We start from the raw sequence: 26,042 nt of genomic DNA, 5'->3' as shown, positions 1-26,042 counted from the left end.
GATACAGTGCTAAGTTCTAAAGATATGGATGGAGGAAATATACATACAGGATGAGAAAAGAATCTTTAAAGAGACATGCATAGTGACAGCATTGCCCCAAACCCTGAAAGTTACTGTATGATCAGTATTCCCAGTCACCAACAGGGCCATGTCTCACCTGAGCAGCAGGACTCTGTCTAGGATATGATCTGTATACAGTATGAATCCCAGGGTTTCCTGTCCACATTGGATACTTCTGCTGTTTATATTTTTCTTTATAACATAAAATCTGTTATATTTGATTTATGTCTTCTGTGTGCAGCAACACAAATCTGTATCTGCACCCAGTGCTTGTAACATCATTCAAGCTCCCATTCACAGAAAACAGAAATGAGACATTTGAGCTACATCTCCAGAAGACACAATTGTCTAAGAATTATCTATGATCATTTCTCAAACGTCTTATGGACAAAAAGACTCAACACTAAGAATGAAAAAAAGTGAGTGCAGGCAACTCTCATTGAAAAAAATAGATTAACTTTATTTCAGCATTTCGTTTGTGAATGTAATGTTTAAGATGAGACAGGTTTATTTATTTTTCTACTTACCACCTGCAGCATACTTGAGACACTCTCCCAGCTTGCCTCCTCAATGTTATCTCCCCCATCTACCATCCCCTGGTAACCCTAAAGACAGAAATACAACAGTCAGACAATATGACATTGCCTTGTGCTGACTAGTCACTGCATTCACCCCAACACTGGGGATTACTGATGGGTGAAAAAGTATCTTTACATTTCCAATCAAGCTCTATCCAAGTAAAATTAAGGGGGAACTGCAGTCCCAATTTCTCATACCGGTTATTAAATATCGGTACCAAAATACATTTATTGACATTTTTACAAATTCTAAATAAAGCACAACATCATGAATTTTGTGAAAATGCTGTATGGTCTCCATTTTGTCAGAAACCATTGGTCTCGCCATAGGCAAGAATGTGAGTCTGCGCAAATTGCAATGTGAAGCAGCCCTTCCTGCTCACTAGTCACTGTAATCACTAATGTAATGCGATATATGAGCAAATAACTACAGGTTGTGCAGAAATGTTCCAATGTGATCTGCCTGCAGAGTTAACAACTCTTGAAGAGAGCAATATTTCTATTGGATTATTCACAAGCCTTCGTGTTTACAATATAGTGGGGTCACTGCAAGTCACCGGATGTTTCATTCTGAATCGCAGAATATTGTCTGAGCATACCTGGAAATGTAGTCTATTCTTTGTTTAAATTGGAGGTTTTACATGTTATTGTGGACATTTTACTTTCACTGTGGTGTGAAATGCACTTACCAATGCACTCATTGGCACTCAGCCGATTCTTTCTAACCCCAAAACAAAAATAAAAATAGCATTGCAGTTCCCCTTTAAGACAACTGTTAAATTAACACACAAAAAGAAAAATTAAAATTGCTTAAAAAGTATCTAATGAAAAAATGTGGAAAAATACATGAGACTAACTTTTTAGCAGTATAGCAAACTTTTTACTATACAACTGTACAAACAACTGTATAGCTATTGAGAAAAAAAATGTAATTCAATGCACCAATACTGTATATATTTGTATACTCACAACATTCTAAAACACTTTGTTATTTGGAAATCGACAATACCTAAAGAAATAAGTACTGGAATAGTTCAAATAGAACCAAAGCTATGAAAATCCTGAACTATATACTGTATAAATACAGTGTCTCCAAGAGAAACTGTTTCATTTGTGATTAAGCAAGATACATTTCATCTATATTAACTTAACATACTGTAAGTCTCTTTTATTTTTGTTTTCACTGTATACTCACCTCATGAATAAAATACACCTTGGCTCCAACATATATTCCCATGCGTACCACAGCACGAACAGCAGCATTCATACCTGTAAAATTACAAACAATAGAAGGAAAGAAGCTTTACAAATGGCACTGAATGTTTGGTCCTGCACAGATTGTTTTTAATTAATATGATTATACTCAAGGCCACCGTTTTTTTTATGCTAATACATTTAAACAGGGGGGCTGAAAGAAAGAAGAAAATTCCCTACATGAATATCTGAACAAATGTGTCTTCTAAAAGAAACTATAGAAACCTGATTAAAATCACAAGTCCCAGTAATAAAATATAAAATTTCATGCACATGGATGTATTTATGGGTGGCATAGAGACATGGAGTCTTGGGTCCAAGGTTCAATTCTGGACCTGTCTCCATCTCCATATCTCTGGAGTTTGTTTGCCCTGTCCCCATCCTAGCTTGGCTTTCCTCTAGGTTCCCCAGTTTCCTCCTAGTACCAACCTAACAAAAACAAGCCTGCGTGTCCCTAGATTGGCCTGTGTGCTCGTGTGTGTGACTTGGGATGAACAGGACTCATGTCCACGGTGTAGTCCCACCATGTGCCTAAGGCATCCAGGAAAAGGCTGGTGCTGCTATACCTCTGTTAGGAATAATCAGCTTCCTAATAACAAATGGATGTACTTAAAATACAAGCCACTAAAAACAGCTATTCACTATTCATTATTTAAAGCATTACTTTTTTATTTACATTGAAAATGCAGCAAATAGTTTTGTTGAAAAAGTATTGTACAAGACAATGCACAACTGAAATCACTAAATCTGAACAAAATATGAAAGATGATAAGAAATTATACTTATCATATGTTGCTGTACAGTGCAACACAGAAACTATGCTTCTAGGATATGAACAAAGTCCTGATTTTTGGGGTATTCCACCACAACAACACAAGTTGGTTTTGTGAGACTACTGAAATAAGAACCACTTGTTGCATTTGTAAGTTTAGAAAGGGATATATCTTGTTTCTGCTTGTCTGCCTTCCTATCAGTGAGGAAAAGGAAACTAACTATGAACTATAAGGCCCTGTGATAGGCTGGCATCCCATCCAGCCTGCAGTCCCTCCTTTCACCCTAGGCTACCTGGATAGGGTCTGGGGTGGCCCGATCCTTACCAGGAATGAGAGAAAATGAAATGACAAATCAACTATAAAAGGCAATCAGAAACTAACATACTGAAAATACATTTCATTTTTGGACAACAAAACTGCAGAAACTATCCATGCTTAAGCCTAGTGCTGCTTTGTGCTTTTGATTCTGTGTATAATCTGTCTTCCTGTTAAAGAAAGTTTTTAAATTTCAGGGCAACAAATTTGGCAACAACACAGACATTTTTTAAAGGTTTATTCAAGGACAGGCTACACTACGCCTTAGGCAGACCTTGGTCCACTCACAGTATGAATCACTCTATGTAAATACTCAGAGGCAATAAACCAGTGGAGCCTTAAGCTGGTTTTAATAACATCAGCAAGCTGACAATCACTGTATATGTTCCCATTATGGCAAGCAACAATTCAAACATTTTAATCTTTTAAAAACATTATTATGTATTACAAAGGATTATACTGTTTCAGAAAAATTATTCCAGCTTTTGGAGTATTACTTTTGATTTGCTTTTCAGTAAAACGGGAACAGGAGCATGCACTTTTCTGCCTGTACTGTAATTAACAGTTTACAAAGTAACCATTATTACAACCAGCCGGATTGCAAAAACTAAAATTTACACTGTGTGGAGGAATAAAGAAAAAAAAATTCTCAATTCTCATCATTAATTCATCATTTGACATTCCCTTCAAATAAATAAAACATCCCTTGGGAGGTGGCAAGAGAAAGCAATGTTTTTAAATTAAAACAATTAGTTAATGGTTCCTGGTCTCAGAGTTAGTCAGCCATTGCAACAAAAACATCCATCTGCTGCCAATTTCCTGCTCTTCCTGTGTGTACTACAGTGTATCTTACCAGCCAGAGATAGCACCACAAACTGCCATGTATGGTAAATAACCATTTACCCCACCCCCCCCCCCACCCACACAGAACAACCAGACAATTAAATTAACACTTGCCTTTCTGGAGAAAAGGGAAATGTCAGACTCTGTATGGAAGTTTCACTTCTAACTTTAAATTTTTCTGATTTTTCCACATTAATAGGACAATAAAATATGGCAAGACAAGCAGCCTCTTATAGTCACTAGAACAGAAAAAGCAAAGAAGGAAAAAACCTCAACTTCTGGGCTGTTTTCCAAGATTGAAAACATTGCATAACGGACTGAAAGGCTACATGATTTTCTGTTGCTGTTACTTGGTTACAAGAGAACAAGAATACAACAAAACCCATGATCAGGTTTTAAATGTAAAAGGCAAAGAGATTAAAAAGCAAATGTTTCACCAAGAATAGGGATTGCTGTAAAAACTTTCATCTGCACAATCTTTAAAACTGTGAGCACAGGATAAGTACATTCAGTGGCACAGTTCAATTACTACTCTATCAATTTCAATTTCACTCTTCAAACCCATTCACAAAACATCTTCACAGAGCAAATCTAGAAGCAGCATACAGTAAAACATATCTGACAGTGCAATGTGCCACAATGATACCAGTGTCTCCTTTGCTATATAAACTGAAGATATATCAGCTCCAAGATAAAGAAATCAGCGGCAAAGTCAAATGCCTTTTTTTGTTATAAGACCAGAGAATGCTCTGACAAACTCACAGTCACTGAATCCACAATGTTCCTGTATTTTTCTACTCTGCTCATAAAACATATTGGGAGCTCAAACCCCTACAATAAGAATATCAGAACCTCGTATTCACATGCACAATAAATCAATGTTCTTTATGGCTCGCTTTTGCATCACCTCTGAGGAAGAATTTTAGCATTTGCCTTTTTTATTAAGTACTGTATATAAAATTGTGACTTTTTTATTAGCTCATATGCCTTTTGCTTAGCAACAGTATAAAAGGATAATTCAAGCATATTATTTGACCTTTTGACATTGATATTACAAACCGCAGAATGTCTAGCTCATTTTACACCTTTTATTTTTATACTTCCTTTTGTCTGTTTGCAAGGTAGAACTGCTTCTTAAGAAGAATGTGGTCAATTACAAAGAAATGTTTGTAGAGAAAAAAACATCTCCTAATATGGAAACTTGGAGTGAGCTTTCCTGTGTGTGTCTACTGTATAAAACTCATTGCATTTATCATCTCGGGGAGTTAGATTTTTGTAGATCTGTATGAGAGATTGCTCTCAGATCTGCATGATCTATCCTCCTCATGCGCATGAATAAAGGATTCGGCTTGACCACACCTAACCTGAGTGAAGACTTTTCTTCGACACCTCAAAGCATAGACTCAGCAATCAACCGATACCGTATCATGGAGTAACAAACACCTACTGTAGATGCAATGCAGCAAGAGCAATTAATACAATGCTGGCTATAGGGGATACCAAAATAGCAAGACCATTGACCTAAAACAACTGGCATTGCCTCAATTTAGCACCATACCAATCAATACAAATCAATACATTTCATGCATAATTCTAAGTGCGTCTCATTGACTTAAATTCACTATGACTTGTTCTGGAAATAATTTTCTTTCTGATTGTTACTGTAGCAACTGGCAGCTGTAGAATGCATTAATTTTCCAATAAATTAAATAAAGTAATTTTTTAGAAAGTGGTAGGTTTGACCCATTTAATGTGATATTTGTTTTCGTTTATGTACAGTATCTGATACAGCGTTTAAATGTTTAGTCAGCTCTTCTGTGAGAGATGTCGAAGTTAAAAGACAATGGAAGCTTACCAGACAAAGTACAGTGTCACATTTCTTGAGAAAACATGTTACAGTAAATGTGTGTTACTTCTCTTTTATAAATAGTTTACCCTAAAACCTTTAGCATAATACATAAAAGTATATTCCTAAGCAGCCTAATTTTGATTTATGAATAGAGAAACAATAGGTGTACAGCAATGGAAATTAATTACAATAAGAAACCAAAACAGTAAACAACCCATAATAAACATTGTCTACAAAGAGTAGAGCTGAAATGATTGTGTTGCAGGCCTGAGGACATGTCTTGACATTATGTAAAGAAGATGAAGAAAAATAATCAATTCTTCAGCCTTTGTTAGTGAATTTAACCTTCCTCCCACTGTTTATCTACAGAAACATCATTGCAGAAGAAACAACAGACATAGACCAGTGAGTGAAATGCTTTCCAGGTATCATACAAATAAGGTGGCAAATTTGGTAATAAAGAAAATAAATGTATTTTTCTTGAGTCTGCAATAAGAAATTCTGAACTAAGCAATACTGATAAATATTTGTTGACTTCTTTAAATACTGAATTTCTTTCAGTATCCCACAAAAAGTATTGAAACAAAGCCATCCAAGAAATGTTCTTTTTTCACTCTGGACTAGATAGTGTAAAATACAGCTTTTAGTTATACAGTTGTTTAAATTCATTCATTTATGATAACTCAACAATAACAATATCTCAACAGAGGGAAAAACAGGGTTTTTGTGTGCCTGTGCATATAAAAGAGAACATGAGCAGGGCAGTGCCTAACCTGACAACAGCGCTTCAAAGATTAAATATGTCAAATATATAATATGAAATATGAGATGCCAAAGAGGCTACTTCATTTAATTTAATCCTTCCTTACAACTATTCACAAAAAAAAGCCAAACGTAAGGCTGTCATCTCAAAGAGATAAATATCTAAACCAGTAATTATTGGCAGGCTGTTTAGGAAGCTTCTAAACAAGGGATTAACTTAAATAAACTAGTTTAAGAAACAATATTTATTTTTAAAATCTGGTAAGGTAACGAGCACTTGTGCCTTGCAGAACACTGCCATAGCTTAACAAATAAATGGCAATACTTCCCATACAAAAAATTAGTCATCATAAAAATAAACGTTGCATGTTGTTTCTGTATTATCACAACATACTTTACTAAAGGATTTAAAAATTCAAATATTGGGGAAGATATAAAGTTGAGTAACAATAATATACTCTTCAGTGTATGAAACAAATGGACAAATTAATATAATAATTTATATTAATGTAGTAACAGTAACAGTAAGACATGATATTTTTTACTTCAACATGTTTCACAAAACAAAGATAAACCGTACTGGCATGTACAGTAGCATACGCTCTCTACTCTGAAACACTTCTATGATCACCAGTAATGCAGATATCATGGTAGCAATAGTATCTACTGGAATCTTCAAGTTGGTATAACATTCAAATTTGCAAAGGAATTATAGAAAAGTATGATGATTCAATTGGCCTTTCTTACATAACACCCACTCTCTCGATTATTTTTGGTTTATGAAAATTAACCAAACAGCTTAAACAAAGCAAAAAAGAAAAGTAAAACCTAGGTTAGGTTGTACTGTATAAAAAACACAAATTCTAGTTCTGTGCTAAAAGATGTCCAAAAGATGTCCAAACATGATCAGTAGGTCTCTTATCCTGTTGAGGGCCGCAGGCAGACAAGTTTACTCAAGAACGCAAAGTGCTGCTGAGATCTCCTCACTGCTCCCCCCTGGATGTGGCAGCAATCCATGGAAATGTCATGGAAAAAAGGACAATTTAGAGCTACCAATCAAAACAAGGCAGTATGTTTCTGGGAGGTGGGAACACCCAGAGCAGTAAAAGAGAGAACATGAAACCTTTCCACAGGCACAGTATTGTCTGCCTCGCCACCCTGCTACTCGTCACAGGGAAACTGGATCCAAAAACTCCAAAGCATACCAAGACTAGAAACACAAAACCAAAACATCTACAGTATAAACACTCTGTAGCCCCTGAATTAAAACTTGTATTCTACTCTCCTCTTATAACACAGAGATTATGGGGTCCAGGAAACAGATTACAGAAGATCAGCATAACCATTCATACTGTCTGACCGGTGGCCACAGGCAAACATAAACTGCACATGCAATCGTTAATGTTGGCTGAATTAATTACTTGAAACATGCAAAATTCACATACAGTATAGGCTCTGTTGACAATGTCAGGAGTTTGTATAGATACTATACAATGCTGCTTCAATGAGCTACCTTTTAATAAGGACCACAGATCCTGATCCCCCTCAAGTTAATGGAAAATGTCCTAACAAAACATAGACATTCTTTTATACCTCCACGCTGAAATAACTTATCTGGGAGCTAAATTCAGTGATGCATGAAGAAGAATGTCAGATATTATATTCACAGATCTGACTAGATAGCAATCCCAAACTATAACAATAAGAAGGAGGAGAAGAGCTTAAAGTGACTGTATATTAAAATTATTCAGCATTATTATAAGAAAAATATTCTAATCTTCTAATCTTCTTATAATGCTATCCTAACAATAGTCTAGAATAGAATTACAAGTATAACAATATACAGCTCAAAATGCTCTACATTTAAAAGCAAACAGTGCTCAGAGTATAAATGTACATAAAGTAAATGACCATAAATATCCTCTTTATCGATAAAAAATAAACATAAATGAAAATCTAGAATACTGTATAAGAGTATAATATCAAAAGGAAGGGCAAAAATCTCTGGCTGCCTTTTTGTGGAATACGTCTTTAGTCGAGTTTTAGAATATCTTTAGGTTCAGAATTCAATGTGTACAAAAGTTAAAAGTAAAATCTTAAAACCCACATTATACTTCACAGGTCCTGTGTAGTGTAGAAGGCAGAAACAAAAGAACAACATTACTTGACAAAGAAATAAAGAGTAAACATGTGAAACACTGTTTTGTACTAGCTGAGGCTTTTAATTGATTTTTTTAGATGTCAGCAAGCAAAAAAATAAAAACATTCACGTTTGTTGAAAACAGTTAAGCATGGTTTGACTTATCAGTTTAGCGTAAAAGGGATGTTCTATCAGTTTATAATATAATGTTCAAGTCAAAGCAAAATTAAAATATTTAGGATTTCAAAGAAACCAATGGGAGCAATTTTACGATTATTAACCTCAGACATTTTAATTTAAAAATCTGCTGCTTAGGACCAACTAATATTAAACCTGTTTTATGTATATTTGAAGAAAATACTGTTAAATCCAAGATTTTCAGTTTTCATAGCATGTTGTAAGCAAAAGCACTCAGCCAGTGGTACAGTATCTGACACAGGTGTGACAAATATGTGTGTAATTCACATACAGTACAAAGTGATAACCAATGTCATATTACTGATGTATCTAGCCTAGAAGTAACACACATATTATATAGTGAGTGAAAAAGGACTTGATACAATGATGCATACCAGTTGTTGTGGGAAAAATACAATAACCAAGATATGCAAACTTTGTCCTACTGCACAGATATGACTCAAGCCAAGAAAAAGCAGTGTCTGTAACACCAATTAAATCTTCAATGATTTAAAGGAGGATGCTGTGCTTAACAGTGTAGATGTAAAAGAAGATCAAGGACCACATTAGTAAATGACTTAATTCTATTCTATGATAAACTTTGTCTTATATGGTACTAATGTTCAATACAATAAGGAGAGAAAATTATATAACTTAGTTTAAAGTGAACCTGTTGAAAATCCTAAAATACTTTTTTGGCAAACAGTTGTCGGTTTAACTGAGCTGGACAATTGGCTGAGCACTACCGAGAGCAGGTGGGCTTCGGTCAGTAACAACACCAGCCTGACATTCGATGCTACTGTATGGGCTGTATGCTGCTCACAGTGCAAAGGCCAGGCCAATCAGTGTAAAAAAGCAGCTGGCAGAACAATCCATGATCCTGAAAGGTGCACATACAGTAGCTTTCCCGATTGGCAACACCTATCTGATTGACAACAGGAGACTTTAAAATTGGTGTGGTAAACAAACTTTTTTAAACTCAGTTTAAAAAAAAAAGAAATCACAATTCAGGCCAGTTAGTTTTTATAAGGAAGGTGACTGAGACCCTTTTCTGTGACAATGTCACATGTTACGTGTCAGAATATGAGTTACAGTAGGAATGACAGGAAAAAAATCAATGGTAATTTAATAGAGCACAAATGGAACTAAACTACTTCAGTATTTTTAGTAGTGCACTATTACCATTGCAAATTTCACCTCTTTGAGGAAGAAAGCACTGTAAATCCATTATTATTTTCTGTGTTGTTCCTACATAGTCTAAGTTAATGTTTCTTATGACATTAGCTCATTCCATTTTAGATGTACAGTACAATTCAGCAAGAAAAAAAAATAAAAAAGTAAAAAAAGACACGGTTAAAATAAGTTACCACTTTTAAGTATAATAATTACTTAAGATAAATGTAATTTAACGGATTTCACCATAGTCATCTTTACAAAAAAGGAGTATACTCAAAGATTTCAGTGGAAAAAATATAAAAACTCCTGAATAAAATTTGATTACAGCATTTCTTTATAGGGAATCGAGTGTCTGTAAAGTCTAATGACATAGGCCAGTTTAAAAGATAATTCATTCTCTGCTTGTTTTATTATAACACAAATTAAAAGAGACTTGTACGTAGGAACTGCAACTACTTTTTCTGTAACAACTTTCTTTGACCAAAATAAACAAGCCATAATGGGAAAACCACATCAGCTCTGAAAAAAACATGACTTCTTTTTCAAAGGATGCTAATTATTAAGTGAGTAGGTGGCCCTAAGAGCACTTACTGTAACAAGGGCTAATGAAAACCAAAATGGATACAGTGGTAAGGCCAAAGAATCAAGAAAAAGCAGAGCCAAGCTATGAAGCGTTGAAGCGATTGGAATACAATTACATGGGATTAGAATTTATTGAGATGGTATTTGGCACTTTCCATATATTTGAACACAATAATAGAAGGAGTTATCTATCATATATCCATCCATTTTCTAACTGCTTCAGGGTCACAGGGAAGTCAAAACCTAACTCTGAAAGTAACATACACTAGGTGGGATACACCCTGGACGGGGTGCCAGTCCATCAGAGGACACTCACACAAACACACACTCACACTAAGGCCAATTTTCCAAGACGCCAATTAACCTACAAGTATGCTTTTGGACTGTGGGAGGAAACCGGAGTGTTTGTACCTCTGTATGTGTGTAGTTATGCAGAGACATCAATAATTCTCTTTCAGAAAAACTGAAATATTAATATATAATACATCACAATCACCTTGAATTTTTTTTCCTTTATCAACAGATAGGATGGAAAACAGGTTTCTTCAAAATGTTATTACTGGAAATAGCTGAAAATTTTATTTTGCCCATATGTCTAGTGTGTGATAACCAAACACATGGCTTCCACCTCAAGGTGAATTTAACAAGGCATTTATAATATTACTATTCTTTACAACTTACCATTAATACAGAGATCTGCACCATGACATATACAGTATATATACAGTATACACCAGTTAATGGTTAAAAACTACTATCTTGTTTTGAGAGTTAAGATGAAGGACCTTTTTATTTTACAAACAGAACCATTTATTTCAAATACATTACAAAAAAGTTAAAAGACCTGAAAATGTCTTGATAAAATGTGTCTAGATTTCTAAAACAAACCCTGAGTGTTGCTCAATCAGCGTTACCTTCAGACACGAAAGGAAGGATATGCATTTTTTTTATGTGCTTCCCGGGAGGTTTTCTGAAACTTCTAACTGCAAGGATTAAAGAATGTGTTTATTTTTATACCAGTCTTCCAGCAATACTTTTTGGGGGTAACCATAATATCTAACACTGATTAAGAACTCCATAAATTGCGGCAATGCCAGTGATACACTGATGTCCATGTAGTACTTGGGGATCAAATGCATATCCTTTTTGTTACATCCATTTTACTTCTTGATTATTTTAAGGAAAAACAATTACTGAGCTTAACAGTATTGCATCTTTCTATTTGTTTCAGGAAGAGTGGCATCTTTGGAAGGTACTGTATACACATTTTGGTGTAATTGCTATACAATGAAACAATCTGTTGAGATCTGATGTGATAGCTTTTCTTCACACTATGAATCACCAAGGTTTCACAACACCACTCTTCACATTTACACAATATCATATTGTACAACACTTAACATACAAAATGTTAAGAGTATTTGTATTGATATACCCTGCCTGTGTTTAAACATTGCAAATTTTAGTTTTTGTGTGGTAAAAAAGACATTTAGTAGCAAACTGTTAATTGGTGTTTTAGACCATGCTTGAAATAGAAAGAATAAAAATAAATTATTATTTGCAACAATAAGCCATATAGAAAATGTCATGTTGTGCCTAAATGACTGGAAAAGAAAACATTATTTGTGAGTGTAATTTTATAAGAATGCAGCACTTCTGTACCAGTAGTATAATGGACTTGTAGCTGTAGCAATATAATATATAACATAAATTGGACTACATTTTTTTAGTTTTTGATTTTTCGTTTAGGTTTATGAGCATACTGTATGTCAGTCCACAAAAAAGAATTTGAAGGCAGCCTGTCACTGGTAGTCAATCGAGAAACTTCCAGAATCATCCATTAATTCCAAATATTCCCCAGAAAGCACACTGTTCAAAATTAGATCCCATTTAAAAAAAAAAGAAATTAAAGACTAAGCACCAATAATAATGAAGGGCAGGTGAGGCCCTTATCCATCTGTAAAGACAGGCTTCATTCACTGTGTAAATTAGTGCTTGACAGTTGCCCTTGTGTTCACCTTTGCAGGGTAGGGGGATGAAAAAGCCATTTAACAAAATGCTCATTCCTTTTCAAGACTGTCCCTGGAGCCTCAAAGCTGCTAATACGAGCAACACCCTGTCTTCTGCTACTCCACTCCATGTACTTATATAGTCAATGATATTGAATCCTAAAAGCAGGAAAGGTTAAAGGTCATGATTTCATGGATGTGGGTAAAGCAGGGCAATGTATTCATCAAGTAACTGACCTTACACATTCATCTCTGGGTTTGATTTGAAACTGTAATCTAAATTGACCTGAATAACAGCATGAGTACAAATATCCACGTTATAATACTCTGTTGTACATATTCTGTGCAATTAAACTGATGACATCTTTAGGAGGCAAGTGGACTAAAACATCACTAAACTACCTGCACGAAATAATACATACACATTAATGTGCCCTTCGTTACTACTGTATTTACATGTTCCCTACAACGAATTATAGTCCACAGTTTGGAGAACAAATAGATTTTATATTGTCTGTTCAAAGACGCACTTGATACATAAGGAAACCTTTTTTGCGGATCATCTTTCGTTCAACTTCTCTACAGGGGGATCGAGTGACGCTGCACAAAAGTAAAAAGGAAGAGGATTACTGACATGTTTAATCCCACAGGTTCGTGCCGGGCCTTAAATAGGCATTTCACAGTCCCAACAAGCCACCTTAAACCACCTTCAGTTTTCACTTCTCTCCCGGTCACATTTTTCTGTTTTCTGTTGCATGCGCCCCATTCTTGGGGAAATCCTGCGTGTATCACACAAATGAATAATCTTTTCAGTTCAAGTCATATTCATGTTCAGAGTGATGCTGTGTTTCCACATCTGTGACGCATAGTGGCAGAATCTGCAATGACTTGCAAATCCTCACGTACGCACATCCTTGTACTGAAATGTATTATAGAAATTACGGTAACGCGCTGATTTACACATCAACTGTATAACAATGACTTAATAACCTGAGATTCCAAAAGCTAATATATTCCTTTCTAACTCTCAAAAGGGAAGCAATACATTATTTTTACATTGCTGATTAACATATCGAAAAATAGTATCTTATAAGGAATGTCGCTTTAGCAGCGTGCTGAACTTCCTGATTTAAAAAAGGGGTTTCATTTTGGTAACAGTTGCTGTTGTCTTAACTACTTTCCTCATAAATGCATACACCCAGCGTTCCCATTCGCTCAAATTCTCTAAGTAATACATATTTTTACTCAACACTTCCCCTTCCTATCTGCAATGAAGCCAACAGTCCTAACTCTTATTACATTGCAAAGCACATAATCACTTAATTCTAGCAGACTGGGATGGAAAAGCGTAGACGGTAGGCTACGTGATCACTGGAGTAGGGTGAAAACTGCGCAATGCAGTGCTCAACATTTAAGTGTGGCAGAGTATAAACTATATGAGTAAAGGCGAATTAAATCATTATCGAGGTTCCTGGAGCCCACAAGGTGACATTTGGTATGCGAGCATCGTCAGCAGGAGCACACCATACTGCTGCTGTAAAGTATAAAAATACATTAACAGCAAGAAAGGATTTCAAATGTTCTGTCAATATACAGTCCCTATTACAGTACCGACATACTTTTAAAAAGATATCTTCTGCTGTTTTCTCTTTTCGTCCGGGCGCACCATACAGTGTGTTAACGCATGCGGTACTGTACCTTGAGCATCCCCGCCGCTCGTCAGTACGCCGATGGCTTTCCCCGCACCGGAGAGATTCTCAAAAAATTTCTTATCAGGCTGCGCCATTTCTTTCTGCGAGATAGTCTTTCAAAAAATAAATATTTTCATAAAAAACAATTATAAATAATAACCGGTTGTGGTCTATATATTTAGAGTATGACGCATTAAAATGCGTGCCGGTGTCAAAAGGGAGAATGAAATTGCCGCAGCAGTGTCCGCCCCCGTTCCTGTGTCTCTGTCTCTCTGCCCCTCCGGTGTCTCCAGCCCAGCTGGCCGCGGATATTTCACTTGGCAGACTCGGCTCCGAGAGCTCCGCTTCACTGGCAGCGCAGCCAGCCAATAGGCGGGGGAAACAATTCGTCCTCGGGCCCCTGAAGCCAATCAGAACGACTGTAGGTGGGATTAGGTGGTAAGGTGAGGTAGCAGGGAGGGACAAGATAGGAAATGAGCATTTCTTAACTTAAAAATAATGATATAACACAAAACACAGTAATTGGGAATACCATACTCAAAAACACCAATTTAAGATTTTCCGATCTCTTACGGTGCTCCACTGTTTTCCAGTGGATGAGTTTCAGTTTTGCCGTTTCCTTCATGCAAGTAATGAGAAATGAGAAAGAAACGAGAAAGATGACAACCCATCGTTTTTTTTTACTAATGTACCGTGCTGCATATTATTTTCAAATATCAACCTTGTGCAATTATATCCTCATACTCTTTGCAGATGCACGTTGCTACACAGCGTAGTCAAAACACCTGTTACCGGAATGAGTGATTCTAGTGTCCGGGGCAGCTAAGAATTACTTAGGCACACAATACAAATGCACACTTCGGTCATATAAATAATATTGTATTTAATTTTAAACTTATTTTTTAGTGTGTCTAATTGGGTTTCAATTACTTCAGGGGTAGCACAATGGTTAGAATTGGTGCCTCGCAAGCTGGAGCCCTGGGTTGCTGACTTCGTGGAGTTTGTACAGTACTGTATGTTCTCCTTGTGTTCGCATGGGCTTCCTCCGGGTGCTTCGGTTTCCTTCTACAGTCCAAAAACATACTGGTACTGTAGGTTAACTGACTTCTGGAAAAACTGGCCCTGGTGTGAGTGTGTGTCCTGCAATGGACTGGCATCCTGTCCAGGGTGTGCCCTGCTTTTCGCCCATTGCTTCCTGGGGATAGGCTCCTGCTCCCCTTCAATTCTGAACTGGAAGAAGCAGCTATAAAATGGATGAGTGGAGGATACATTACTCGATCCAATACTGTAAGGTAATATTGAATCACACGAGATGATGAACAAGAGCTTGTATTATTATAAATATTATTTTATACAGCATCTTTAAAGGTGGCTTCTCAAAGAACTTTACAGAATGACAACAGCAATAATAAAATAATATACAAGATGTGCATAATGGGAATATACTGTAGCGCCCTCGCCTGGCGTTGTGGCTGAAGAGCGCCCGGCTGGGCTACACAGCAAGGGGCAGGAAAGGGAGTAGTGGTGGCCAGGGTGGGGACTAGGAGAGCCGCTGACCAGTGCAGCTGACTAATTGTGGAACAGGTGTACACAGTCGCGAGATCACCCTGACTCATATAAATAGTTTCCCTGGTTTTGCACTCCTTTTATATATGTGCCCAATTACCACCCTATACCCATGTAATTGTGTATCGGAATTTACCCCAGTGTGTTGAAACCTGTTGACTTCCTTTTCACTCTCTTCATCTGTTGTGGTTTCTGTGCCGGGCAAATGTCCAATTAATAAAGCGCCGTGTTCTCAGTTAAGAAGGGCCTGGTTTCCTGTGTCTATCCTCGCCGAACCTGTCATGTTGCAATACAATGAGAGGAGACAGTGGATGAGGGTACTGAATACAGTAGGAGCAGAGGGGGAAAGAACAGAACCGGTTAAGGCTCTTCTAAAGAAGAAGGTTTTGAATGATGCAAGTTTGTAGCCATTCTTCTTTGCAAACTTGCTCAAGCACTGTCTGGTTGGTCAGGAATCATTGAATGGACAGCAATTTTCAAGTTTTACCACACATTTTGTATTAACTCCAAGGAAAAATATTGACTGGGCCAATAAAGGAAATTTGCTTTCTTCTTGTTAAGCCACTTCTTGTTCAGACCAAAGTAACTTTGGTCTTGTACTTTGGTTCATTTTGAAAGGTGAATATTTGTCCCAGTTTTATGTCTTACGAAGACTGAAACAGTGTTTTCTCAGATTTCCCTGGACTTTGTTATATATATCATCCCCAAGCTGTCCAGTACTGCTGATTTGATGCGGCCCCATAACATAATGTTGACAGTGTGCCAGAAATAACATCAGGTACTGTATATCGGGTATAATTCAGCAGTTGGTTTTCTCATCATACTGCCCGGAGTAGATACAGTACTTAGTTTGCACTATAGTTATACTTGTTTACATATATTGCAATTAAATATGCAAAAGAATTGTTGAGCAGTACACATAGGCATATAAAATCTGAACCTCTAAGCTTTGCCTTGAAGTTCATCAGCTTATCAGAGAAGTGGACACCTGGGCAAAGGAACATTTTTGTATGGCAGGTGCAGAATAAATACCAGAGTAAGTAAAACCGACGTGAATTTATTAATTATCCGCTGACGATTCACAGGTGGAGACATTTTCCTCTTGAGAACTCCTCTTACACATTCCTTCACTTCTACCACTGCTTCAAAAGGTTACGGGTGCCCTCGTAATTAAAATTATGTTTGCTGGCTTGTGAATTGTTCCCTCACTGCCACTTGTTGGTCAAAAGTTCCAACCTCAGAAGTTCCCACACAGTTGCTTCTCTGAAGAAAAAAATAGCTGTTAGGGGCAAAGGACACCATGAAAGGTTGGAACCCAGGGATGATGACAACAAGAGGCAAATGTCAGTGCAGGAGTAGCTCAGGGATCCATTAATGGGACTACGGGAAACATAATGGATTTGTCTGAAGACTTTGGAACATGGGCAATTACTGTACATCAGTGAAGCACTTTGCAGTTCAAGTAGAATAAAAATCAAAAGGCCATATGGATTCCCAGGTTCTGGAGGGAGTGTGACTCATTTAGGAAACCCCTGATGTGCTGATTTTTTTTATTGCAAAGACAAGACAAAACAAACACAAAACAAAAAACCATACCAATATACCGTAAGCAATTAACTTACATACCACTACACCGTAATCAATTTCAATCAATACATACAAAAGTTTCCCTCTTACCAACCCAAATCCTTACACAAATTCAATCCTCCCATTACCATTAATATAACACTAGCATATATTCTAATTCAAGGCAATTTAACATACAACCATCTCGCCTCATGTGCTGATAATCTAAGTACAGTACATGACAATGGCAAAGAAGAGTAGCTAGAGGCTACTGATGTGTGCAGTGTTAAGGAATCTTCACAGGAGGAGGCCCTGTGACTCAGTTTGCATGCATTTGCTGTTCTTGCATTTGGTTACAATACTGCATGTTAAAGGTCACAGCTCCGTAACCTAAAATGGCTGTGTTGTGAAATGTTATTATTAACAGTGTGTCCTCAGGTAACATAAAATGAAAGACATAAGCAGGTAAGAACAGGGGAAAAAAAGTAGGAAGAGAGCTATTGGTTTTAGTAAAGGCGGGGCTTGCCTAAAAAACTACAGTAACCATAGTTAAGATTAATTGTGTCCAGAAAGGTAAAGCATAATGACACACATGCTTCAGTTTTGTACTTGATATATTCTGTTCCTAAGGATCTGCTCAGGTCTTCTAAGTCTGTTTTATTGAATTATTCATGTGCTGCAAAACTTTCCAGTGCTCATAGTTTCAGGAATTAGAACTCACAATTTAACGTAAACTAGAATGAGTTCAAACTTTCTGTACCATAGCTTCTGATTTATTTTTCATTAACAGTCCTTAAACTAATCATTTAAAGTTTTCACTAAACGAAGCCTGCAATTATGTCTGCTCCTAGCCTAAATAGCAACATCAATTCAGCAACAGTTTAGCAAAGGTACTGTGCAGTGCTTAAACGTAGTTAGGTTTGTTGCCTTTTGAAAACCCCAGAAAAAGTCTCGTCCCATAGCTCTTCTCAGAACTCAAAATGTTTTTCATAACACTGCAGAGGACCAACCCTTTATTTCCAGACAGCCGACACAGAATTTCAGAAATCTCTACTTCCCATTCTTTTAGCATCACAGGACCAATTACCTTCCAGCAATTGAACAGGTGACTAGGAGTGGCAGGCCATTCCCCACAGCCTTCTGTAGTTGTAGTTCCCCAGAGGTGCCATCTTGTCTGAACTTGCCACCCTATCACATCCTTTTAATTTAAAACCTTTTTTATTTTTAGAATGTTTTTAAAAAGTTAAATACATTTTAAAAACAGAAATGCTAGTAGGTGTTAAAAGAGTAGGGATGGTAGTTTTAATTTCTAATGGAAAATTATAATACCTCTTTAATGCAATCTACCAGAGATGGAGGAAGGACATGTCACCAAACTGTACAGTTTAATCATCCATCTGTTTTTTAGAAAACTGCTTATGACTGGTAAGACTGGCAGCAACCAGAGCCTCTCCTGGAAGCACTGGATGTAGGGTGACTCTTGCACCCTGTATATGACATCAGTCTATCAAAGGACATACACAAGAACACAGGAGTTGTTCCGAGACATCAATTAATGTCACCAGCATGTCTTTAGAAGTTAAGATGAACCTGAAGCACACCCATTCAATCAATTAAAATATGCTTTTAAAGCAGACATCTATATTGTGATACACATCACATATCTATATAGAATATAATCACTTATATATAGTTTTATAAGTGTTTAGAAATGAAAATGGTGGTAAATGTCTGATCTCTGTTTTCTAGACTATTTTCTAAATGAATATGTAAGTAAAACATATTTACTTTGACATTTGGAACAAAAATAATGAGACAGTGTCTGAGCAATTCTGGTATTGCACAATATTCACTATGCACTACATAAATTGGTTTTATAATTTACAGACTTCCTCTCACATACTGTAAATTCTCTGAGTAGTAACTGAGTCAATTCATCAGTCTTCTCTTATTTGAACTTTTATCCTGTTAAATACCCGGATCCACAGCAAGATGACACTTCTAGCAGCATAGAAGAAACAGGAATGCCTTAAGTTATTCATAGTAATGATTTGTTATTATTTTGAGTTCTAGTGGTACTATAATACTGAGCGAGAATGTGGATGCTGCTCAGAGTATCTATACTGTACATCAAGCAATAAACCAGGTATTAGAAGTGCTGTAATAATGACAGTCCAGGAGATGACGCTACAGTACAGTATTCCTAACAAAATTAGTGCTTCTGCCCTGAATTGTCATATTAAATCAACCCAGCAGAGGGCCGTCTTGAAGCACGTTACTTTATTCTATAAATTATATTATAAATAAAGAATATTATGTACCCTGTAATAAAACAGAAAGCTGTACAAGTTAAGCAACACTTACACATAAGAAGACCACTTTATTAGCCATATACAATTTCTTGCATTAGGGAATTTGTCTTTTCGCATACCCCAGCTTGCTCTCCATGAGACACACAAACGAGCTTGTAGCGCTCAGGGGCCGCTGCATGCAGTGGGGAAAGAGGGCTCGCTAACCGGGAGGTGGGCATCGTCAGCCCGGCCGGCCAGCCAGCGACTCCCCCCGCCCCTCTGTTTTTTATAAAAATAGAAATTAATGTTCTAAGATATAAACACATGCTTTGCATTTAGAACAGGTGGATTTACTGAATTTAACCGTTAAGAAATTGCTCAAATTCAGTTTTTGTTCATTTAAAGGGTTTATTTATCTTGGTTTCATAGTGGTATTAAGAAATAGCAAAACATTTAATTTGGGAGAGGACCTACAGTTTAGGTGGCCTGTCACTTCGATAACTGAATGTAACATACCGACAAGTGCTCCGCCTTCTCTGGAACTACTCATCACGCTTATACAGTAGTTGTAGATTTGGCTTGTCGTGCCTCTCATGGAAATTTTAACAACGGAAATGTTTTATGGGTTTTAGCAGAAGAGTGTAAGTTCAAGGGATCCGCTTATATTATCTATGTTGTCAAGAACCTCAATTCAGAGAGATTCTTATTCCTTTCAGTATGGTTAATTTAACTGCTTTTGCCCTTTATGTAAAAACACACATTAATATGTTCTGTGCAATCGTCAGTGCTACAGTACATCCTTTACTTAATGTGTTTAATGGTGCATTGGTGCATTATTGTTTTCTGTTTTAGATGTTTTCTGTTATTATAACCTCTTTCCTTTCTCTTTTAATGGTGAGTATTCATTACATGCATTTAGGGTCTTATTGTTAACATCTCAGAAAACAATGTAATACAATATATTTTCCTATTCTTAGAACAGGGATTGTTCCTGGTAACTGCAGGGTAGTTATCCCATTACCGCAACTAGTAGGGGAAATATACTGTAGCTAAGCTAGCTATTGATAAGTTGGTTCTTTTGGCTAGCTCTTTGTTTCACTGGACTTGCAGTACATTTGTAGCCATTTGTACAGTGAAGCATTTAAGTGAAGCAATCTCAGTAAAGTAATGTACATATTCTGTATGTTTGGAAGAATTGCTGTTGCCTTACAAGAGTAAAATTGCTTACACACATTGTGACATTTCCATAAAACACTGCATCCTACAAAGAGCACAAATTAGAAAAGAGTTCAACAACTGTGCCTCTCCAATAGGTTTTAACCCCTCAACCTTCCAGGTGCTGCTCAACCACACTACTACCACTTTCTACCACACTGCAGCCATCAGGATAGCCCACTGGGAGACTGTGATCTAACCATGCATGGTAAGCTCTGTGTGTCTTAATGTAGTTAGTCAAAGCTTTTGTTTTTCATTTCTTTGTTTTAATAATATAACAATTAATAATTCCCTGCAAGTACATGTATATGGGACATTTCATCTCAAAGGATTCCAAGGCAATTTACACATAGGAGAGGAATTAGTTCATTTACCACTGAAGTGCAAAACCCACTACACTTACAGCCACTATGTGCCAACATCCTTGATACACAAATAAGGTAAAGGAGTGAGTAATTCTTCACCAAAGGAATTAAGTGAAAATTTGGAGGACTAAACCGTACAGGTCCAGGACATAATTAGCCAGGACCCCCAATATCCCTGCTCTGGACAATTGCCAGTGGATTTTTAATGATCAAACAGTCAGGGTCTTGCTTTAATATTTAATCAAAGAAAGGCACCTCCTTCAACACTGTTAATGATCACCATACTGGAACACCTATGCCACATTACTATTCACAGATTATAGTTCAGCTTTTAATATTATAATCGCATCCAAGTTAGTCACGAAGCTCTCAGACCTGGCCCTTAGTACATCTCTTTGTGACTGGATCCTAGACTTCCTGATGGGCAGACCTCAATCTGTGAGAATAGGCAACAACATCTCCTCCACTCTGATCCTCAACACTGCAGCCCCCCAGGGCTGTGTGCTCAGTCCTCTACTCTACTCCCTGTTCAGCCACCATTGTGTGGCTAGACACAGCTCCAACTACATTTTTAAGTTTGCTGAAAACAGCACCATTGTAGGTTTGATCACTAATAATGATGAAACAGAGTACAGGAAAGAGGTTATGTCACAATCGTAAGCCCTTCCTCTTAAGGACACTCCAGCCCTTACTTGTTTACCCTTGATTTCCTGCACATGCCTCCGGTTCTAACCCCTTTCCTACAAAAGCCAGATGCTCCTACCAATCTATGCTCAGCTTTGGAACATGGACATCTGGGTCCGGGGCTGGGAGCGCCTGGCCCCGTTACCCTTCGCCACATCCCGCTCCAGCTTTTAACTCTGTCTTGTTTTCGTCACGGATGCACCACCCAGTTCTGAACATTTGCCTTCCCATGGATTTCCTTACAGTCCCCCTTTGGACTGGTTTGCCCTGGACCACACCCCCCTCCCGAGCACAAGCACACCTTGGACACGCCCCCCTGTTCTTCCTCCAGCCCAGATCCTAGTCTTTTTCCCCATGTTTGTCTCACTCCCCTCCGGATTCTGCCGTCTGCATAGGGTCCTGAAAAATGCTTCGGGACAGGTCAAGGACCTGGTGGTATGGTGCCAAAACAACCCCTCCCTCAACATCAGCAAAACAAAGGAGCTGGTTGCTGACTTCAGGAAGCAAGAAGAAGACCAGATGCTTGTCTACATCAATGGGACTGCTGTGGAAATGGTCAGCAGCTTCAGGTTTCTGGGGATTAACATCACCAACAACCTGATCTGGTTCCATCCCATAAATGAAGTTATCACGGGAGCACACCAGCGCCTCCACAGATACTCACAAATATCTACAGATGCACCATAGAAAGTATTCTCACTGGATACATTAAAGTGTGGTATGGCAATTGCTTCAGACCATCTTCACTGCATGCTACTTCAGAACAGCAAATAATATAATCAAAGACCAAAACCATCCTGGTAATGCAGTTTTCTCTCTTCTTCCTTCAGGCAGAATATAAAAGCCCGGACCCCTAGGTTCAAAGAAAGCTTCTGCCCCACAGCCATTAGACTCCTAAACTAAACCTCTTAAATCCTTCCCCAGTCACACCCCTCTGTTTTGCTCTGAACTGAAAATACTGCCACTGCTGAATTTTGCACACAGCTGCTTACAGTATCTAAATACTGTTAAAAATTACAGCTGCTGCCATGTTCCTGTCTCCAAGAATTGTGATGTCATTTGTTATGTCAATGCTACAGTATGTCATATTTAATGCATCTGTTACAGTATGTCATTTGTCATGTGAGAAAAACACACAAGTAAGCATTTAATTGTACATGGGTATGAATGACAATAAACTTGAACTTGACTTTATCATTTGTTTGTAAATTCTAGTCCAGAGGAACGAGTACCAACACTGGTCCCCCTATAACAACTATACCTCCTGAAAACAGCAAACTGGTTTCCTAAGGCAGATATCCCATCCTAGTACATTGTAATACTGCATCTCCTGTAGCTCAGCCACCTCACAATCTCATTCTGCCAGCTAAAAGTGGATTTTGACTGTGAGTCAGTTAAAGCAGCCAGGATTTATATATCAACTTCTATATTATTTAATTTGTTGTTTTCCTCCCTGTGATACAGCGTGGGTACATTCAGCAATAAAATAAATGTTATTCCCTTTATATGACTGCATTTATCACTATGAAAAATGTTATTTTATTTGTAGAACATTGTGTTCTGCAGAGGTGGTGCAGTGGTTACCATGTCTGCCTTGCAGCCCTGCGGGCCTGAGATCAGTTCCAGACCTGGGGTGCTATCTGTGTTGAGTTTATGTACTCTTGTACTATTATAAAGCCCAAACAGTAGAGTAGTTTATTGCCATATGTACACATACATTGGAATTATTAATCGTGCTGATCTCTTGGGACACACACAGTACAACAGACAAAACCACACAGTGTAGACAATAGAAACAATAAATATGTTGTGGAAATAAGTAAATAAGATAAGATCACTTTATTAGTCATACACAATTTCTTGCATTAGGAATTTGTCTTTTCACATACCACTTGCTCTCTATGAGACACAGACAGGGAGAGAAGCTTGGGGTCAGAGAGCAGGGTCAGCCATTGTACAGCACCCCTGGAGCAGTTGGGGTTAAGGGCCTTGCTCAGGGACCCAACAGAGTAGGATTCCTCTGCTGGCTGTGGGGTTTGAACTGGTAATCTTCCAGCCACAGGCACATATCCTTAGCTACAGTGCCACCGCTCCACCCCTAAGTAGTGTAGTGGTAGTGAGACCAAATATGTAGTATTTGCATTATGTAGCAGTAATGTAAACCACTGTATTATCATGCTGCCCTTGACTAAAAAACTGAATATATACATGTAATATGTATATATTCAGTTGCTGTATATACAGTATATTATATGTATATGATATGAACAAAAAAGGACATATAATGCAATATTAGTACAAGTATTTTGGTTAATATTTGGAAGAAGTTCTGTTTACTTCCAAGAGTAAAATTGCTTGCACACATTGTGATATTTCCATATAATCAACTCATTTTACTTATAGCAGGCAAAATGCACAATTATTATTATTATTATTATTATTATTATTATTATTATTATTATTATTATTATTATTATTATTTTAGGGAAAGCCACTTAAAAAAACGTGAAAGGAATGGGTTTCTTGTGCTATCCTGGACTAAACAAGTTTCTCTGATACCGTGTGAATGCCAAACGTCTCCAGCAAACTAGCCACCATAGAAAGAATTTAGAAAAGATTGTTAAGATTTTAATCTTGCCTTCCAGAAGTTTTCAGAATCCTGAATTTAATTGGTTCAAAGTTGTAATACATATGTCCCAAGTGACTGTTTCTTGTGTTTTGCAAAGTCTTATCTCTGAAGTGATTTTGCTTTTTCAGAACAGAAAGATCGTAAGTGTCCATCACCGAAAATAAATACTCACAATTTCTGATGTCATAATTTTCTTTATGAAGCAATGTGTTACCAAATAAAGACTGCTAAATAAATAAATCTGAACAGATATCAGACACTACACCTATCCTTATGTAGTGATTTTCCAAAACATTGACGAATGGCAACAATGGCACTACCAGCAAATTCATATCATTTGTGAAGTGGGAAAACTATTATTCTTCTATTCCTGTGTCAATAGATAAAAGGGACAGTCTAACAGTTTCCTCAACAACTAAGATTTTATTGATACAGTAACTGACAATTGAACAGACTACATCACAAAACTAAGCAAAGGTAAAGTTTAGCGTGAGGATTGGAGATTCACTCATCGGATGTGAGAGGGGTCTAAGACCGGAGATACAATATGCCTGCTGACCAGAAAGCAGGGTCTTTAATTAATTTATACCCCAGCTGCACCTACTGAGGCACTGAGCAAACCCTGTCTTTGCTCTACACGTGTATTATGAATGAACATGTTGTGGTCACAGAGCAGCAGATCTTCTTGATTTGTATTGTTTGTATTGTATTGCTTGATTCTTATATCAACAAGATTCAGCTCATTTTATGAGAGGGAGTTACAGCATCAATTGTGGACTTTCCATTAGTTTCATTTATATGCTTTCCTAGTGGATGGCTCTTAAGTGTCTCTGTTCTTCTGCTTGGCGTTAGATTGTCACCTGTCTTCTAAATTGAGTTTTTCACAGCCTGACAAGCTGATTTATGCTGTATATATATTTCAAATAAAATAAAAATGTAACTGACCATGGAATAAATAGACTATAAAAATGATGTATCTTGCTCAAGACCTTGTACAGTCCATGACAAACCTTTTCAATTAACATTTTATAATGTTATTAATAAATTAATAACATTATAGAAGATCAAGATTTTTTGAGTCAGTAAATACAGGTGTTCTGCATACAGTAGCACTGAATGTACTGGGATGATGAGATGATTCTTAGAATTAAGCAATTAATTAGTTACAGTAGTGTAATTGTTTAAGTACATCAATTAATATTTAATTAACATTCGTCAAATCTAAGAAAATATTTACTTTCATGTTATGAGTCCAAAACAAGTTTATATGGTTTAATATTGTAGTGTAGAATGCTTAAATATTATCAGTATCTTATCTATATTCTAGTTAATGTTCATGAAAGCAGGAGCCCACGGAAAGTCTCCACTAAACATCAATGACTTCTTAGTAAAACAAATATTACGACTAATAAAAATAATAATCATTTAATGAATAAAATCCCACTCTGTGTCAGAGAGACTTTAACAGTATTAAGTTAGATCTATTTAATTGCATGTGTCTTGCAAGAAATATAGTA

The 26,042-nt window shown here is 37.0% G+C and overlaps 1 protein-coding gene across 8 annotated transcripts in view; it reads right to left on the bottom strand.

Moving 5' to 3' along the window:
- Positions 1–14,530, bottom strand: part of LOC148657311 (ATP-dependent 6-phosphofructokinase, platelet type-like) — a 42,174-nt gene extending 27,644 nt beyond the window's left edge. For 4 of the 8 annotated variants that reach the window (XM_088643397.1, XM_088643391.1, XM_088643395.1 and 1 more), the window contains exons 1-3: positions 14,217–14,528; positions 1,834–1,907; positions 588–665 (exon numbers count right to left, since the gene is read on the bottom strand). In XM_088643397.1, coding sequence (XP_088499523.1) covers positions 588–665; positions 1,834–1,907; positions 14,217–14,304 — 240 coding nt within the window. In that variant the 5' untranslated portion in view covers positions 14,305–14,528. Of the gene's footprint in view, positions 1–587; positions 666–1,833; positions 1,908–14,216 lie in introns of all 8 variants that reach the window. The other 4 variants (XM_088643393.1, XM_088643392.1, XM_088643398.1 and 1 more) reach the window with 2 other exon arrangements.
- Between the last annotated feature and the right edge of the window lie 11,512 nt (positions 14,531–26,042).

This window comes from Lepisosteus platostomus, chromosome 8 (genome assembly GCF_059453375.1).
Source record: "Lepisosteus platostomus isolate fLepPlt1 chromosome 8, fLepPlt1.hap1, whole genome shotgun sequence".
Lineage (NCBI taxonomy): Eukaryota > Metazoa > Chordata > Actinopteri > Semionotiformes > Lepisosteidae > Lepisosteus > Lepisosteus platostomus.
Note: the sequence above shows the minus strand (reverse complement) of the source record. Positions and strands in the feature narration are given on the sequence as shown.